Genomic DNA, 19,559 nt, shown 5'->3' on the forward strand with positions numbered 1-19,559 from the left:
TTACTACCCAGCTTTCCCTGTATGGATTGGACATTCACAAGGTTGGGGTATGGTGACAACCAGTATCTCCCAGGGGTTTTTACCTAACTTTCCCAGACCACTGAATAACAAATGCCTAAATTTAAGGTAATTTAGGAATTGATCATGTATCACTGCAGTGGAAGTAGTCATAGTGATTGTCATCCAACTTTTCTAAAGACAAGAGACTGTTCACAATTGTATTACTTCCTATACACCCATGAGCACTTCCCTCTATGGCTAATACCTCTTCCTATACACCCATGAGCATTCCCTCTCTACTGCTAATACCTCTCCCGATACACCCATAAGTACTTCCCTCTCTCTATTGCTAATACCTCTCCCTATACACCCATAAGTACTTCCCTCTCTCTATTGCTAATACCTCTCCCTATACACCCATAAGTACTTCCCTCTCTCTACTGCTAATACCTCTCCCTATACACCCATGAGCACTTCCATCTCTACTGCTAATACCTCTCTCTACACACCCATGAACACTTCCCACTACTGCTAATACCTCTCCCCATATACCATGAGCACTTACCTCTTAAGCTAATACCTCTCCCTATATACCCATGATCACTTCCCTTTACTGCTGATACCTCTCCGTATACACCCAAGAACACTTCCCTCTCTATTGTTCATACCTCTCCTAATACACCAATGAGCACTTCACTCTATTGATAATACCTCTTCCTATACACCATGAGCACTACCCTCACTACTACTAATACCTCTCCCTATACACCCATGAGCACTTCCATCTCTACTGCTAATACCTCTCCCTATATACCCATGAGCACTTCCCTCTCTACTACTAATACCTCTCCCTATACACCCCGTTAGCACTTCCCTCTCTACTGCCAATATCTCTCTCTATACACCCATGAGCACTTCTCTCTACTGCCAATACCTCTCCCTATACACCCATGAGCATGTCCCTCTACTGCTAATACCTCCCTTATACACCCATGAGCACTTCCCTCTCTACTGCTAATATATCTCCCTATACACCCATGAGCACTTCCCTCTACTGCTAATACTTCTTCCTGTACACTCATGAGAACTTTGCTCTCTACTGCTAATACCTCTACCCAAACACCCATGAGCATTTTTATCTCTATTGCTAATTCCTCTCCATATACACCCATGAGCACTTCCCTATCTACTGCTAATAGCTCTCCCTAAACACCCATTAGCACTTCCCTCTCTACTGCCAATACTTCTCCCTATACACCCATGAGCACTTCTCTCTACTGCCAATACCTCTCCCTATACACCCATGAGCACTTCCCTCTCTCTCTGATCATGTATCATTGCAGTAGAAATAGTCATAGCATCCAAATTTTCTAGAGACTGTTCACACTTGTATTACTAGAAGCTACCATCAGTGTCACTTCCCTCTACAACTGGTACCTCTCCCTACACACCCATGAGCACTTCCCTCTACTGCTAATACCTCTCATTATACACCTATGAGCACTTCCCTCTCTACTGCTAATACCTCTCCAAATAAACCAATGAGCACTTCCCTCTCTACTGCTAATACCTCTCCCTATACACCCATGAGCACTTCCCTCTCTACTGCTAATACCTCTCCCAATACACCCATGAGCACTTCTCTCTCTACTGCTCATACCTCTCCCTATACACCCATGAGCTCTTCCCTTTACTGCTAATAACTCTTCCTATACACCCATGAGCACTTCCCTGTCTGCTGCTAATACCTGTCTCTACTGCTAATACCTCTCCCTATACACCCATGAGCACTTCCCTCTTTAAGGCTAAAACCTTTCCCTATACACCCATGAGCACTTCCCTCTCTACAGCTAATACCTCTCCCTATACACCCATGAGCAATGCCCTCTCTACTGCTAATACCTCTCCCTCTACACCCATGAGCACTTCCCTCTCTACTATTAATACCTCTCCCTATACACCCATGAGCTCTTCTCTTTACTGCTAATACCTCTCTTATATAACCATAAGCACTTCCCTCTCTACTACTTATACATCTACCTATACACCCATGAGCACTTCCCTCTACTGCTAATACCTCTCCCTATACACCCATGAGCACTTCTCTCTATTGCCAATACCTCTCCCTATATACCCATTAGTGATGAGCGTCAGGGGCCATATTCGAATTTGCGATATTTCGCGAATATATTGACAATTATTTGTTAGATGTTTGCAAAATTGGCATATTCGCTATGTTCGTTCACTTTTTTTAATGCGAAAATTCGTATTGGAAAATTCCTGTCGGAAATGCATTGCCATGACAGCGCATTTCCGAGCGGTCCTAGTGCCAGCGTGTTCTGCCAGCGTCCGCTTTCTACCAAATGTCCGTCCGAAAATTTTCCAGGTTGACATTCATCCGTTTGAACAAAGCCTAAGCCGTCATTTACACCAATGAATTTCGTAGCGGAATCCGGCAGGAAAAATTCAGTTAGGAAATCCCGTTGCAGCAGAGTCCCATTGTTTTCAGAGGGATTTTGCTGCACCGCGCACAAGGTGGAATTTCCGCGACTTGTCGATCCTTTCTGTGCAATCCGCTCAGAAATGCATTGCCATCTATGGAGAGCGTTCCTAGTGCCAACATGTTTTCAAATGAGGCAAAAGGAAATGCTGGAAATGCTGCCAGACACCTCCGCACCTTCCAGGCTCCACCGGTGGCGGCCTATCTCCCAAGAACAAAAAAGATCAAGCAGTGAAACCCAACATGCCCGATCTTTATCTTGTTGGGTTGGTTGGTCCTGAGGACATATGTCTAGTGCAGTGTTTCCCCAACGAGTGTGCCTCCAGCTGTTGCAAATCTACAGCTCCCAGCATGCCCGGACAGCCGAAGGCTGTCCGGGCATGCTGGGAGTTGTAGTTTTGCAACAGCTGGATGTGCACTTGTTGAAGAAACACTGAAGTAGCGTGTATCACGAGCTTTCTGATCACAGGATGACCTGCAGTGAGTCTGTATGTTCTCCCCTGGCAGCCGAAGGCATGCTGGGAGTTGTAGTTTTGCAACAACTAAAGGCGCACTTGTTGAAGAAACACTGATGTGGAGTGTATCACCAGCACAGGATGACCTGCAGTGAGTCTGTATGTTCTCCCCGCCACTTCTCTCCCAAACTGCGGCGAGCCCCCCCCCCTTCCCCCCAAAATAAAGTAGTAATGGAGATTAGTTAACTCCGTGAGTCACGTCTGCCATGATACGTCTCCATCTCTGGGGGGATGCAGATAATTTGAGGTACGGAGCGGTAACAGCTGGTAGGCGATTAGCACCCCCCTCCCACCGTGCGGCGCCCGCTGTGCGTCTAATTGACTCCGGTTAATCTAGACCAGAATGTCGTATTTATATAGTGAAATTGAGGCCGTTGTAGCGCCCATGTGGGACGTCGGCTATAATCTGCTGTATAAAGCATCCGGATAATGGGATTCGGAGAGGACGTCAGTGGACAATGTTAGGGTAAGAAAGGAAGCACCCAATATTATTTACCAGGCGTCTTAAAGGGATTTTCCACTTTGTGGCGTTTAATCCCAATACGAATGAAAAGTTCCATAACTTGCGAATAGATTTCGTGTTTCAGTTCTTCGCCATTTAAATGACAATTTTAGCTGTCAGTGAATGAGGAAACTGTGGGTTCTATTCAGAGGCTGCATACCCAAATATAGCTAGTCCTGCTGATAATAATGCTCTGTGAGCTAAACAGCCTGGACTCCAGACTGAAACATTGTATATAGCTAGTCCTGCTGATAATAATGCTCTGTGAGCTAAACAGCCTGGACTCCAGACTGAAACATTGTATATAGCTAGTCCTGCTGATAATAATGCTCTGTGAGCTAAACAGCCTGGACTCCAGACTGATACATTGTATATAGCGAGTCCTGCTGATAATAATGCTCTGTGAGCTAAACAACCTGGACTCCCCACTGATACATTGTATCTAGCTAGTCCTGCTGATAATAATGCTCTGTGAGCTAAACACCCTGGACTCCAGACTGATACATTGTATATAGCGAGTCCTGCTGATAATAATGCTCTGTGAGCTAAACAGCCTGGACTCCAGACTGATACATAGTACATAGCTAGTCCTGCTCTCAGCTGACAAAATTGTATATGTTCTAAACAATGCTCTGTGAGCTAAACACATCAGTAGCAGCTTCTGGAGTCCAGGCTGTTTAGCTCACAGAGCATTGTCTAGACTGGATACAATTGTATCAATTCTCAGCTGAGAGCAGGACTAGCTATGTACAATGTATCAGTCTGGAGTCCAGGCTGTTTAGCTCACAGAGCATTGTCTAGACTGGATACAATTGTATATACTTCTCAGCTGAGAGCAGGACTAGCTATGTACAATGTATCAGTCTGGGGTCCAGGCTGTTTAGCTCACAGAGCATTGTCTAGACTGGATACAATTGTATATACTTCTCAGCTGAGAGCAGGACTAGCTATGTACAATGTATCAGTCTGGAGTCCAGGCTGTTTAGCTCACAGAGCATTGTCTAGACTGGATACAATTGTATATACTTCTCAGCTGAGAGCAGGACTAGCTATGTACAATGTATCAGTCTGGAGTCCAGGCTGTTTAGCTCACAGAGCATTGTCTAGACTGGATACAATTGTATATACTTCTCAGCTGAGAGCAGGACTAGCTATGTACAATGTATCAGTCTGGAGTCCAGGCTGTTTAGCTCACAGAGCATTGTCTAGACTGGATACAATTGTATCACTTCTCAGCTGAGAGCAGGACTAGCTATGTACAATGTATCAGTCTGGAGTCCGGGCTGTTTAGCTCACAGAGCATTGTCTAGACTGGATATAATTGTATCACTTCTCAGCTGAGAGCAGGACTAGCTATGTACAATGTATCAGTCTGGAGTCCAGGCTGTTTAGCTCACAGAGCATTGTTTAGAATTGTCTCTACTGATAGCAGGACTAACTTCTACCTGAAGGGGGCGGAGCATTGCATTGAGATTCTCACTTATAATATGCGTGTCATGCCCCACCCTCTCGGGCCCTGCACTAGACATAGGTTAAAGGAGAACTCCAGAATAGGAAAATTGTCCCACATACTGCCAGCAGTAAAAAAATAAAGATGTACATACCTTCCTTCGCTCCCCCGGGGCCTCTGGTAACCGGCTCCGGTCTCTGCCGCGATCCCCTTCCTGGTTGCTGGTGGTCGGGGAGTCCTATTGTGCTCAGCCAATCACCAGCCGCAGCAAAGTCCCGACTCGGCCAGTGATAGGCTGAGCGTCTGTGTGACATTTTCCTCCCCGGCACCGAAAACATCACACTGCCGCTAAGCCTACTGCTGGCAGTATGGTGGACAATTTTCTTATTCTGGAGTACTCCTTTAATAGTGTTAGCTAAAAGGTGAAACACTGAGGGGATTAGCAGAGGTCATGACTTGACCTGACTTGACTTAATATTGGATTTACACTATTGTATTCCAGGAACAGCGCCACCATTATCCATAGGCTGTAAGTGATATTGCAGCTCATCCTATGAGGCAGGGACAGATACAATCTATAGACATTAGAGTTGCCACCTTTCTTGCAAAAAAAAATGCCGGACACACTCATTTGCATAATTAAAGGGAACCAATGATCAGATTTTACCCTATTGGCAAAGTGTAAAACTAGTCACCGCCGGGTCCGTAAGTAGTCCTCTGGGCGGGGAGCTCCTCTCAGCTAGTGATGACGCGGCCCATCAATCAAGCGGAGGGGGCGTCGCTGCCGCCCGAAGAACGGGACTAGGTGAGAGGAACTCCCCGCCCAGAGGACTACTTACGGGTGCGGCTGTGACTAGTTTATTACTTCACATCCTCACCATCCCTGGGGGCCGGAGCGTCCTTTTTATTTCTCCTTATACGGCCTGTATGAGGGTAATTTTTTGCGCCCCGATCTGTAGTCTTTACCGATACCATTTTTGTTTCGATGTGACTTTTTGATCACTATTTATTTTAATTAAGTGTAGCAGTTGCAGTTAGTTACTAACTACAACTCCCAGCATGCCCTGATACAGCCTGTGGCTCAGCAGCTGCCCCGAATGAAAACTACAACTCCCAGCATTTTGGACTATATAGTAGTTTCCCAACCAGGGGCGCCTCCAGCTGTTGCAAAACTGCAACTCCCAGCATGTTGGACTATATAGTATAGGTCAGTGTTTCCCAACCAGGGGTGCCTCCAGCTGTTGCAAAACTACAACTCCCAGCATGTTGGACTATATAGTAGTATATAGTATAGGTCAGTGTTTCCCAACCAGTAGTGCCTCCAGCTGTTGCAAAACTACAACGCCCAGCATGTTGGAGTATATAGTATAGGTCTGTGTTTCCCAACCAGGGGTGCCTCCAGCTGTTGCAAAACTACAACTCCCAGCATGTTGGACTATATAGTAGTATATAGTATAGGTCAGTGTTTCCCAACCAGTAGTGCCTCCAGCTGTTGCAAAACTACAACGCCCAGCATGTTGGAGTATATAGTATAGGTCTGTGTTTCCCAACCAGGGGTGCCTCCAGCTGTTGCAAAACTACAACTCCCAGCATGCCCGGACAGCCAATGGCTGTTAGGGCATGCTGGGCGTTGTAGTTTTGCAACAGCTGGAGGCGCCCTGGTTGGGAAACACTGGCATAGTATATGGTGCAACATTCCGTGAGTTGGAGGATTGGTTGGATAAATACCGGCTGTGTCGGTAGAATACCAGCCAGGGGGGTAACCCTAATGGACATGAGTGGTGGTGTTTTTGGTGAAAGCCGCCATGTTTTTCTTATCAATGACATCCATACTTGACTTGTCTACTGTCCTAGGACCTGGGTAAGATCCAGGAAGATCTCCTCCTGAAGCTTCTCTCCGGATGGACGGACAGTACGGAGAGCAACTCACTAGAGATGGAAAGAGCCGCCGCCGACAACCTGGACGCCAAGATGATCCCTTCCCTGAAGTTTCCTCCACGCGAGCGGAAAGCTCCCTGCAAAAACTTCTTCTGGAAGACGTTCACCCTCTGCTAGTCACCGACCGAGCAGATCCACCTGGTTCTTAATGTATAGATGGCGTGAGCGGATCAGGACTGTACATATCACTTCATTGTCTCCCTGTGGATTCACATTGTGGATTTTCATATTAAACCAAAAGAGTCGTCCAGCAATAAGAGTTTGTATTGTGTCTCATTGTGAATTACCCAGAATCCACCTGATCACATAGATATATGGTAGAAGATAAAATGGGGGGGGAGCGAGGGGGACAAAGGGGCCGTGACCACATCCTGGTGCTGTACCACAGGTGGTGTAGGGAAATACCTTATCACTCCGTGACGCCAGGGCACCGTTATCCAATACACGGCCCAAGGTTGGGGACAGCTTCTCCTGGGCCAGACACGGGGAGTAAATCAACACATTGACGTCAGGTTAGGGATAACAGGGCAAAAGTATGGTGCAGAGTGAGAAGATGCAGTGTAACCCATTGCCTTGCTGGGACTTATGGTGCTTTTCACACAATAGATTAATACTGACTTGATATGAGACTGATGAGTCTTACAGGCCATGCAATGCTGGGAAAAAAATATGCAAAGTCGCTCTCTCCCAGAAGAAAAACTGTTTGCTCTCTGGTGCCACCTATTGGAGGTAGAAACCCTGCAGGTCACTGCTTGGCCACTTTAAAGGGGTACTCCACACCTAGACATTTTATCCCCTATCCAAAGGATAGGGGATAGGATGTCTGATCACAGGGGTCCAGCTGCTGGGGACCCCCCCCCCCCCCCCCCGCGACCTCGGCTGTGGCACCTTAGACATCTGGTGCTCGGAGCGAGCTTTGGTCCGTGGCAGATGACTGGGGATGCGGGGTGGAGGCTCATGATGTCACGATCACACCCAGCTCGTGACATCACGGCCCTACCCCCTCAATGCAAGTCTATAGGAGGGGGCTTGACAGCCATCACAGGCACGCCCTGTTCGTGATGTCACGGCCACGCCCCCTCCTATAGACTTGCATTAAGGGGGCATGTCCGTGACTTCACGAGCCTCTGGCGCTTTTCCCAACGCTCTAAACGAACACCGGGTGCAGCAGGGAGCTCGCGGGGGTCCCCAGTAGTGGGACCCCTGCGATCAGACATCTTATCCCCTATCATTTGGATCATGGGGCCGGAGTATCATGACGTCACGCCCCCATCCCCCCCGTGTGACATCACGCTCTGCCCCCTCAATGAACCTATGGAAGGTGGCATGGCAGCCATGACGCACCCTCCCATAGGCTTGCATTGAGGGGGCGGAGTGTGACATCACATGGGGGCGGAGCTGTGGTGTCACGATACTCCGGCCTCATGATCGTGATTCATCAGACCTGGAGCGATGTTTGCTCTGGAAGCTGACGATAGCGGGGTGCTGCATGAAAGATTGCGGGGGTCCCCAGCGGCATCCTTTGGATAGGGGATAAGATGTCTTAGGGCCGGAGTACCCCTTTAAAAGCCATGAAATATGACTCTTGGTTTAAAGGGTTACTCCAAAGTTAAGTAAAACATAAAATAAAAATGCAGCAGTAGCATTTAGCATTGCTTACCTGTCTGCCCAACTTCAGTACTACAAGTTCCATAATGCACAGTTCTCCTACCCTGCCTACTTCTCTCCCATAGCACTCTTGTCAGTTACCCACCCAGAACTGTTGCAGAACATTATCATTTCCCAGGAGACTATCACACAGTGAGGTTGCAGCACCTGCTGTATACATTCCCTGCCTGCTCAGCTGCCTGTGACATTGCTTAGTACAAGGCAGCATGGTGTAACCAAACGCCCTATTCTTTCTAAATGTCCACAAAAAAGATATGTACATATATGTATATGAGAGGGAGATGTAAGCTGTAGGGGACAGTGATTACATCACTGAGGGGGTGGGGCTGGAGCTCAGAGTCAAGATCCTGGAACATCTCCTGAGACAGCAGAGAGGGAAGAGCCTGGGAGCTGCTGAGACAATACCACACAGACAAGGAAAGGACTAAAAAACTTTCTGTCAGGAGAGGGGGAGGAGCCTGGGAGCTGCTGAGACAACACCACACTGACAATGAGAGGACTACACAACTTCCTGGAAGGAGAGAGGAGCCAGGGTGCTAGAGACAACACTACACAGACAATGAGAGGACTACACAACTTTCTGTCTGGAAGCATACTAAAGCCAGTACTATTTGTGATAACACTATAATAGTAAGTTGTGTATATTGTGGGAATAGTCTTTTTTCAATATCATTTTCATGACAGGGACCAAATATGGGCTTTCAGAGATGCTACCCCCCTCCCCCCCCCCCCCCCCCCAATAGGTGGCACTGGAAGAGAGCTACTTTGCATAGGCAGTACGGTACAATGGTGAGCTTGTACAGAGGCAGGGCCCGGGCTTGGTTACAGCATTTTTAACTGGAAACAGTAGACTGACCTAGGCCTAATCCTCCATCTTGTCACATGACCTAACAGGAGGTAGAAGGCCGTCTCTACACACAAGACCAAGCTACTCAACGGGTTTGGTTCCAGTCCTCTGGAGAGAGAGGGTTGGACTTTGGAGATGCCTCCCTCAGAACCTTCTAGCAGTTTCTACATAGAAACCAGTCTTCGGTAAGGTCATGTGACAAAATTTCCATGCATGTCTTACATGTGTAATCCAGACATGGTGGAAGTAGAGAGCAGAATGCAGTTACAATCATTCACTCATTGAAGAACAATGCAGTTGACCTCTCTTAAAGAGTACCTGTCACTAAATAAACTTTTCTAAACTAACTCAGGCTATGTTCCCTAACTACTGCTAACACCCCTCCCGCCCTTAGAAAAAATTCCATAGCTTTAGAAAGCTCTATATCTTACCTTTCTTCTTGCTCACATAGTGCAATCTCCAAGCAGAAGAAAGTGGGAGTTTCCCAGCAGGCATGACGTCACTGAAGCCTGCTGGGGGACCACTTCTGCCCTCACATGGTTGCAGTGCTGTGATGAATAAAAGACCTCAGGCTCTGTGCAGCAGCTTTTAGTTTGTGTAACTTTCAGTGAGGCTCTGTTTAGCTTTTAGTCTGTGTATCTTTCAGTGATGCTTTGTGCAGCTGTCAATCAAGCTCAGTGCAGAGAAACACTTCCTGAGTTTGGACTTTTGCCATTACAAGAAGGAGACCAAAATCTGAGATTTAGACCAGACAGAATGTGTTCTGGCCAAGAAGGGAGACACCTGGTGGCCATAAGTAAACAGCAGAAAAACTAACATAAAAGTATTTTATTTTTTATTTTTATGGAAGCCAATTACAAAAGTCATTTATTTGGCATAAGGAATCAAATATCAAAAATCATCAGGTGTCAGCAGAGGGCACTGTGGACAAGACAAAAAAGAAATTCAATAAGAAAATAATTTCCTCTGGAGCATACAGCTGCATGAAGAGTAGCTCCCACCATCCTTTTTTTAAATTTATTTATTTTTTATGTCCCTGCCTATTGCCCATCTATCCCTAACCCCCTCCCTGCCTTTAATTTTTTTTTTTTACTATATTAAAAATGCCTTTATGTCTGCCTGGTAGTGTGCTCACTACCTGGCAGACTTCCGCAGCAGGCGCAACATCACTGATGCCTGCTGGGGGGGGCTAACTTCCGCCCTTAGTTCATCTCTACAGGGTGCCTCCAGCTGTTTCACCACTGCAACTCCCAGCTTTCCCTGACATCTATTGGCTGTAAGGGCATGCTGGGAGTTGTAGTGGTGAAACAGCTGGAGGCACCCTGTGTTGAAAACAATAAGTTAGGGGCTACCCCATTCACTCCCCCCCCCCCCCCGTTGAAAACCCTGAACCCCGCTCTCCCCAATCCCCAAACCCTGCTTTCCCCAAGACATACCCTAGAGTCCTGCAGAGTCCTGAGGTAGCAGCAGCAGTATGTAAATGCCGGGAGGTGGGGCCGGCGTGTGAGGCCAGGGAGCCAATGCGCTGTCTGATTGACAGGCAGGGAGCAAGCGCAGGCTGAATTAATTCGGACCGATTGCCGCTTGTGGCCGGTTTTCAAGCGTAAATTACAACATATTAATAAAAAAAAAAAAAAAAATGAAAATATATTAGAGATATGTTGTAGTACGTATGTACTACAAAATATCAAAAAAAAAAGTTGATGACAGTGCCCATTTAAAAGTACTGGAAGGGTAAAGATTTTTTAATAGAAGTCATTTACAAATCTGTTTAACTTTCTGGCAGCAGTTGATTTAAAAGAAAGTGTTTTCCGCCGGAGTACCCCTTTAATGGCTGATAACAGAGAACAATACATAATGTTGAACTACGCTGGATAGACAGATATAAAATTATTCTTTATTTACATAGCGCACACAGATTCTGCAGCGCTGTACACTTAAATTAGTCCCTGTCCCCAGTACACCAACAGTCCAAAGACAAAAAGGCAAAAAGGCACCGGCACTGCAATAACACCTGCACTAATAATAATGTCAACGCACCTGGGATGCACTTGTAAAACCACAATAGGAACTATGGATGGTGCTCACGTAGAAATAAAGTCCATTGGGACTATAAACATACACAGAATATGAGCCGGAGCACCCACCCCATTTCTTCATGTTCCAGTAAACTTCCGAAATGCTGTCCTCTTCAGATAGTAGTGGGGGAGGAGGTAGATAGTAGCGGGGGTGTTCAGACGCTGGCCGCAGACCGTATCACACCGCTTGGCGCTTCGTGCGGTCTGACGAAGTGCCAAGTGGTGTGATACGGTCCGTGGCCAGCGTCTGAACCCCCCCCCCGCTACCATCTAGCGCTTCCCCCACTACTATTCAAAGAGGCGAGCTTACTAGAACCTGAAAAAAAGGGGTGAGTGCTCCGGCTCATATTCTGTATATGTTTATCACCTATCAGTATGTTTTGTGGTATGTTCTCCCAAACATAGGGAAAACATACCAACTCATAGCAGAAGTCGTCCTTGGTGAGATTCAAACCCAGGACCCCAGTACTGCAAGACAACAGCGCAAACCACTGAATGAACCCTAAGGCCACATGTTCACATGGTGAAATATCCATGTGGAATTCTGCAGAAGAATTCCGTGCGGACAACCTGCTGCATCAGAGTCCTATTGTTTTTAATGGAATTCTCCTGCACTGTTTACACGGCAGAATTTCCATGCCAGATGTTTCTGCCGCCGAAATTCCGACGTCCGCGGAAAGAAGAGACATGCCTATTCTTTCTGCTGATTCCACAAGGAAATGCATTGCCGTCTATGAGATTCCATTTCCGACCGGTCCTAGCTGTCCGCACAGAAACTGTGAACATAGCCTAAATCTACCATGTCTACGGTTCTCCATCAAAGTTGTGGAACACATGGGGGGAGATTTATCAAAACCTGTCCAGAGGAAAAGTAGCTGTGTTGCCCATAGCAACCAATCAGATCGCTTCTTTCACTTTTGAAAAAACTTTATGTATGAGATTTATCAAAATCTGCACAGAGGAAATGTTGCTGAGTTGCCCATAGCAACCAATCAGATCGCTACTTTCATTTTTCAGAGGCCTTTTCAAAAGTGAAATAAGCGATCTGATTGGTTGCTATGGGCAACCCCCCCCCCCCCCCCCATTCAATTCTTATGGAAACAGTGGCTACGTAAAATATGTAAACAGAATTCTTCTTGTCTCTACGTTGCCCGTTTTGTTCCAAGATATCGCACCGCGTTCTCGTTCTCCTTCCAGCGTCTTCTTTCTGACGTCCCCGGTAGGATCTCAAGCAGAACCAACAAGCTGTGACTCTGTCGCTCATCACTGGGTGGGATGTCTAATGAGACTTGATGGCCCCCGGGAGAAGCTGATGAGCCCCCTGTCACCCCCTCCACCATCCAAGCTGTTAATTACATTTCACAGCCGAGAGATGAAATGTCACAAAAGAACAGCAGCGGAGCCGGAACGCGGCGGCCTGTGATATGGAGACGTACAGTAACAATCGATAAAATCACCTTCTCCCCAGAAATAGCAAAAAAACATCAAATGGTGGAAAGAAATGCTGCACGAGATAGGAGTCAATGACTCTAGTGCCCCCTGCAGCCCCTACCTGAACATAGACCAGTGTTTCCCAACCAGGGGTGCCTCCAGCTGTTGCAAAACTGCAACTCCCAGCATGATGGACTATATAGTAGTATATAGTATAGGTCAGTGTTTCCCAACCAGGGGTGCCTCCAGCTGTTGCAAAACTGCAACTCCCAGCATGGTGGACTATATAGCAGTATATAGTATAGGTCAGTGTTTCCCAACCAGAGCGCCTCCAGCTGTTGCAAAACTACAACTCCCAGCATGCCCGGACAGCCAACGGCTGTCCGGGCATGCTGGGAGTTGTAGTTTTGCAACAGCTGGAGGCACCCTGGTTGGGAAACACTGCCACAGACATTAGGTTGTTGTTGACTTCTACAGGATACATCAGCATAGGAAAAGTCCCCCCCCCCCCAAAATTTGACATCAGAAGAACTGGGATCTAGTAGTGACTTACCCCCATTCTATTGCTAAGTTAAAGGGGTACTCTGTATATATATACATATATATATATATATATAGTTTTTTATATAGTTATTTATTTATTTATTTTCAAATCAACTGGTGCCAGAAAGTTTTACAGATCTTTAACCTATATGAAAATCTTAATCCTTCCAGTACTTATCAGCTGCTGTATACTACAGAGGAAGTTGTTCTTTCCAGTCTGACCCCAGTGATCTCTGCTGCCACCTAAGTCCATGTCAGGAACTGTCCAGAGGAGAAGAGGTTTCCTATGGGGATTTGCTCCTGCTCTGGACAGTTCCTGACATGGATTGAGGTGGCAGCAGAGAGCACTGTGGTCAAACTGGAAAGAACTACACAACTTTCTCTGGAGCATACAGCAGCTGATAAGTACTGGAAGGATTAAGATTTTTAAATAGATGTAATTTTCAAATATGTTTAACTTTCTGGAACCAGTTGATTTGAAAAGGTTTTTTTCTTCTTCAGAGTACCCCTTTAACTTTAGGATCCTGCGATGGACTTTGATCACCGATGTCTGGTATGAGCGGTGAGTACTGGCTGATAGCAGCTGTTACTCACCGGCATCAAAGTGAGCTCAGCTCTTGGGCTTGTTTTAAAGGGGTACTCCACTGGAAAACATTTTTTTTCTAAATCAACTGGGGCCAGAAAGTTAAACAGTTTTGTAAATTATTTCTATTTAAAAATCTTAATCCTTCCAGTACTTATCAGCTGCTGTATGCTCCACAGGAAGTTCTTTTCTTTTTGAATTTCCTTTCAGTCTGACCACACTGCTCTCTGCTGACACCTCTGTCCATTTTAGGAACTGTCTAGAGTAGGAGCAAATCTCCATAGCAAACCTCTCCTGCTCTGGACAGTTCCTGATATGGACAGAGGTGTCAGCAGAGAGCACTGTGGTCAGACAGAAAGGAAATTCAAAAAGAAAATAACTTCCTGTGGAGCATACAGCATCTGATAAGTACTGGAAGTATTAAGATTTTTAAATATAAATAATTTACAAATCTGTTTAACTTTCTGGCACCAGTTGATTTAAAAAAAAAAAAAAAAAGTTTTTCCAGTGGAGTACCCCTTTAAAGGCCCATAGCGGGCACAGGGTGTAAATGCATGCTCTATGCATTAAAGGAGAAATCCAGTAAAAATAAACGTATCCCCAGGATAGGGGATAAGTAGTTGATCGCGGGGGGTCCGACCACTGGGATCCCCTGCAGTCTCCGGAACGGGACCTGGCGCTCAATGAGGAGTGTGTGCTGCAGACAGCATGCGCTCTAATCTTTTCTATGAGAGCGCTGTACTCGGGTGCAGCACTCATGTCATTATCATCGCTCCCATAGAAATGAATGAATGGAGCATGTGAGGTCGGCAGCCCGGTCCCGTTCACACTGCTAGGACCCCCGCAGTTAGCTACCTATCCCCTATACACAGAACAGGGGATACGTTAAAGGGGTACTCCGGCTCCAAGAAATCTTATCCCCTATCCAAAGGATGGGGGATAAGATGTCTGATTGCGGGGGTCCCGCCGCTGGGGACCCCCGCAATTTAGCATGCAGCACCCACCTATAAGCACTGCCGGAAGCGCTGGAGGCTTTCAGTGTTATGCCTCCTGACCACGGGGACGGAGTATCGTGATGTCACAACTCCACCCCCGTGTGATGTCACGCCCCGCCCCCTCAATTCAAGTCTATGGGAGGGGGCGTGACGGCCATGACATCACGATAGTGTTATGCCTCCGGACCACGGGGACGGAGTATCGTGATGTCACGACTCCGCCTCGTGTGATGTCACGCCCCGCCCCCTCAATTCAAGTCTATGGGAGGGGGTGTGACGTCACGATACTCCGTCTCCATGGTAGGGAGGCAAAACCCTGAGAGCTTCCAGTGCTTCCTGTAGTACTCACAGGTGGGTGCTGTATCTTAGATTGCGGGGGTCCCCAGCGGCAGGACCCCCACGATCAGACATCTTATCCCTTATCTTTGGATAGGGGATAAGATGTTTTGGGGCCGGAATACCCCTTTAATTTTGGCTGGAGTTTTCCTTTGAAGACGTCTACAGGCTACTTTTACTAAGAAATGTACAACATCCATACATCTATCCCGAGAAGGTGGGCCGTGGGTATTTTTGGAGTAGTAGGAAGCAATGTGGCTGAGAGTAATATAACGGGAAGCGCGCCATTCTGCAAAGGCGTAAAGAGAGCTACATTACCAAAGGGGGAATAGGTCAATAGTGAAGGAACGGAGAATACACCAGAGGAATCTGATAACCTTCAGTTTGGGGAGGTGAATACTTATTTTTAAACAGCATCAATGTCAGGACGATCTCCAATCAAAGTCATGTGATTTGTGTAATTTATAATTACCCCCCCCCCCCCCCCCCCCATACATAATCCACATGTGAGAGACACGGAGGACATCCAGGACCCCCCATCACAGGAACCACAGGAGAACAGTGCACTGAACACCCGATTTACATGGAAAAAGACGCCAAAGGGCTAAATAATGTAAAGTAAGAAGCGTGAGGAGGCGATACATTCATAAATGGTTTCAGGGTCCACATTAAAGAGCCGTTGGCTGCCCGGGCATGCTGGGAGTTGTAGTATTGCAACATCGGGAGGTCCATAGTTTGGAAACCACTGCCCTATACTAATATATCAAATCTGGATCAGAAAAAATGTTTGCGATGATAAGTTTGTGAGGAATGCAAGATTTCAGAGATATATATATATAGTAGTCTAACTATTTTATATTCTGTTTCCATAAAGATAACAGCAGCAGTATACAGATAGAGCTGGAGGGGGAGGTGTACAACTACCATATATTATGATCCCATAGAGAAAGCAGCAGCAGTATACAGATAGAGCTGGAGGGGAGGTTTATCACTACTATATATCCTGATCATCTAGAAATGTCAGCAGCAGTATACAGATAGAGCTGAGAGGAGAGGTGTATAACTACTATACATCCTGATCCCATAGAGATAGCAGCAGTATACAGATAGATAGAGCTGGGAGGAGAGGTGTATAACTACTATACATCCTGATCCCATAGAGATAGCAGCAGTATACAGATAGATAGAGCTGGGAGGAGAGGTGTATAACTACTATATAGTCTGATCCCATAGAGATAGCAGCAGTATACAGATAGATAGAGCTGGGAGGAGAGGTGTATAACTACTATATAGTCTGATCACATAGAGATAGCAGCAGTATACAGATAGAGCTGGGAGGAGAGGTGTATAACTACTATATAGTCTGATCACATAGAGATAGCAGCAGAATACAGATAGAGCTGGGAGGAGAGGTGTATAACTACTATATAGTCTGATCACAGAGATATAAGCAGCAGCAGTATACAGATGAGAGCTGGGAGGGGTGTGGGAGCTGCCATGAGCAATCTGATGCCATCCTGTAGATCAGTGGTCTCCAAACTGCGGCCCTCCAGATGCTGCAAAACTACAACTCCCAGCATGCCCGGACAGCCAAAGGCTGTCCGGGCATGCTGGGAATTGTAGTTTTGCAACATCTGGAGGGCCGCAGTTTGGAGACCTCTGCTGTAGATCACAGGAAGTCAGCTGACCCAGGACTGACCACTTCCTCTAACACATTAAGCACTGTGATTTTTTCTAGGTCAGACTGGTGATCACCTGACCCAGTTACAGTAGCTGTGCTGAAATAAAACAGATAGCGCTGTAGGACTAGTGAGCGTGCATCAAATGCATCATGGCCCTCCGGCTTCTGCACCCTGGTAGATAGTTACCCCGGGCATCCATCTTTTTGTCCGTCACATGACCAACCCAGCTTTTTGTCTCTCGGGATGAAAAACAAAGGTTTCTACGGAATGTAAAGAATTGATACCCAAAGAATACTGAAAAGTTAGGTCCGTCCTACAAAGGAGAACCATTATTTACTGGATGCGTAGTTCCCCTTTAAGATAACAGATAATACAATTACAGCGGCAATAACAATAGACAAAAGCCGTAATAACTACAAGTCCTAAAAACGGAAGAATGATGAGGGGTGAGCCGCCGCCTGCGCCCCTCGGCATTCATCCATCAGGTCACATCTCAGCCCATTATATCCCCGTTTACCGGCAAATAGAGATTAATCTGATATCATGGAGCGCCGTGTCCCTGTCCTCACCCGTAACAAGTCAGGGATGGCTTCCCGGCTCTGCTACTTCACCCACGACAAACACTGAGACCCGACATCTTCTCCTCTAGACCTCACAACAATGAACACCAGAGTTCTGGTTCTTAAGATGCTGAAATCTTAAAGGGGTATTCCAGGTAAAAACTTTTTATTTTTTACATCAACTGCCTCTAGAAAGTTAAACAGATTTGTAAATTACTTCTATTAAAAAATCTTAATCCTTCCAATAATTATCAGCTGCTGAAGTTGAGTTGTTGTTTTCTGTCTGGCAACAGTGCTCTCTGCTGACACCTCTGCTTGTCTCGGGAACTGCACAGAGTAGAAGAGGTTTGCTATGGGGATTTGCTTCTAAACTGGGCGGTTCCCGAGACACGTGTCATCAGAGAGCACTTAGACAGAAAGGAACAACTCAACTTCAGAAGCTCATAAGTACTGAAAGGATGACGATTTTTTAATAGAAGTAATTTACAAATCTGTTTAACTTTCCGGAGCCAGTTGATATATATATATATATATATATATATATATAAAAGTTTTTTCCTGGAATACCCCTTTAAAGGAGAAATCCATCCCCAATTAACTTATACCACCTATACCAGTGGTCTCCAACCTGCGGACCTCCAGATGTTGCAAAACTACAACTCCCAGCATGCCCGGCCATCGGCTGTCCGGGCATGCTGGGAGTTGTAGTTTTGCAACTGCTGGAGGTCCGCAGGTTGAAGACCACTGCTCTATACCCATGATTGGGGATAAGTAGTTGATTGCGGGGGGTCCGATGGCTGGGACCCAACACCATCTCCAGAACGGGACCTGGTTCTCAGTGAGGAGCGCCTGCAGCAGACGGCACGCACTCCATTTATTTCTATGGGAGTGCAGAAGAGACCCGAGAACAGCACTTAAAGGGGTACTCCCCTGAAAAACACACATATATATATATGTTTTTTTTAAATCAACTGGTGCCGGAAAGTTAAACAGATTTGTAAATTACTTCTATTAAAAAATCTTACTCCTTCCAGCTGCTATATGATCCACATGAAGTTCTTTTCTTTTTGAATTTCCTTTCTGTCTGACCACAGTGCTCTCTGCTGACACCTCTGTCCATGTCAGGAACTGTCCAGAGCAGGAGCAAACAGCTGTGTGGGCATGCTAGGAGTTGTAGTTTTGCACTTCGGTGCCGGTCCCCCTTGGTTTCGCCGTTCTGCCCCGCCTACAGTGGGTGGGCAGAACGGGGAAACCGAAAGTTAACCCCCCCGCCCCGATCTACTATTGGTGGTCGCGTCTATACGACCAATAGCAGGGATAGGAGGGGTGGCACCCCTGCCACCTCACTCCTATCCCTTCAGGGGGATCGTAGGTGTCTTGGACAACCCCAATCCCCCTTATTTTCCGGGTCACTATAGACCCATATGACCCGGAATTGCACAAATCGCAGGTGTGAATTCACCTGCGATTTGTCGCGAACGCCGACATGGGGGGGGGGGGGATCTGATGACCCCCTGGGCATTTGCACGGGATGCCTGCTGAATGATTTCAGCAGACATCCCAGTCCGATCCCCGTCCGGCGCGCGGCGGGGACCGGAATTCTCCATGACGTACGCGTACGTCATGGGTCCTCAAGTACCAGGGTGTCATGACGTACGTGAACGTCAAGGGTCCTTAAGGGGTTTAAGGGGTACTCCGATGGAAAACATTTTTTGGGGGGGTCTTTATAAGTCAACTGGTGCCAGAAAGTTAAACAGATTTGTAAATCACTTCTATTAAAAAATATTTACCCTTCCTGGACTTATTAGCAGCTGTATACTACAGAGGAAATTCTGTTCTTTTTTTATTTCTTTTTTGTCTTGTCCACAGTGCTCTCTACTGCCACCACTGTCCGTGTCAGGAACTGTCCAGAGCAGCATAGGTTTGCTATG

General features: G+C 46.6%; 1 protein-coding gene across 1 annotated transcript in view; it reads left to right on the forward strand.

Moving 5' to 3' along the window:
- Positions 1-7,162, forward strand: part of LOC130293467 (somatostatin-2-like) — a 13,248-nt gene extending 6,086 nt beyond the window's left edge. Inside the window, exon 2 of the mRNA XM_056542170.1 lies at positions 6,822-7,162. Coding sequence (XP_056398145.1) covers positions 6,822-7,022 — 201 coding nt within the window. The 3' untranslated portion in view covers positions 7,023-7,162. The remainder of the gene's footprint in view (positions 1-6,821) is intronic.
- Positions 7,163-19,559: the final 12,397 nt, after the last annotated feature.

Source organism: Hyla sarda, chromosome 10 (genome assembly GCF_029499605.1).
Source record: "Hyla sarda isolate aHylSar1 chromosome 10, aHylSar1.hap1, whole genome shotgun sequence".
NCBI lineage: Eukaryota > Metazoa > Chordata > Amphibia > Anura > Hylidae > Hyla > Hyla sarda.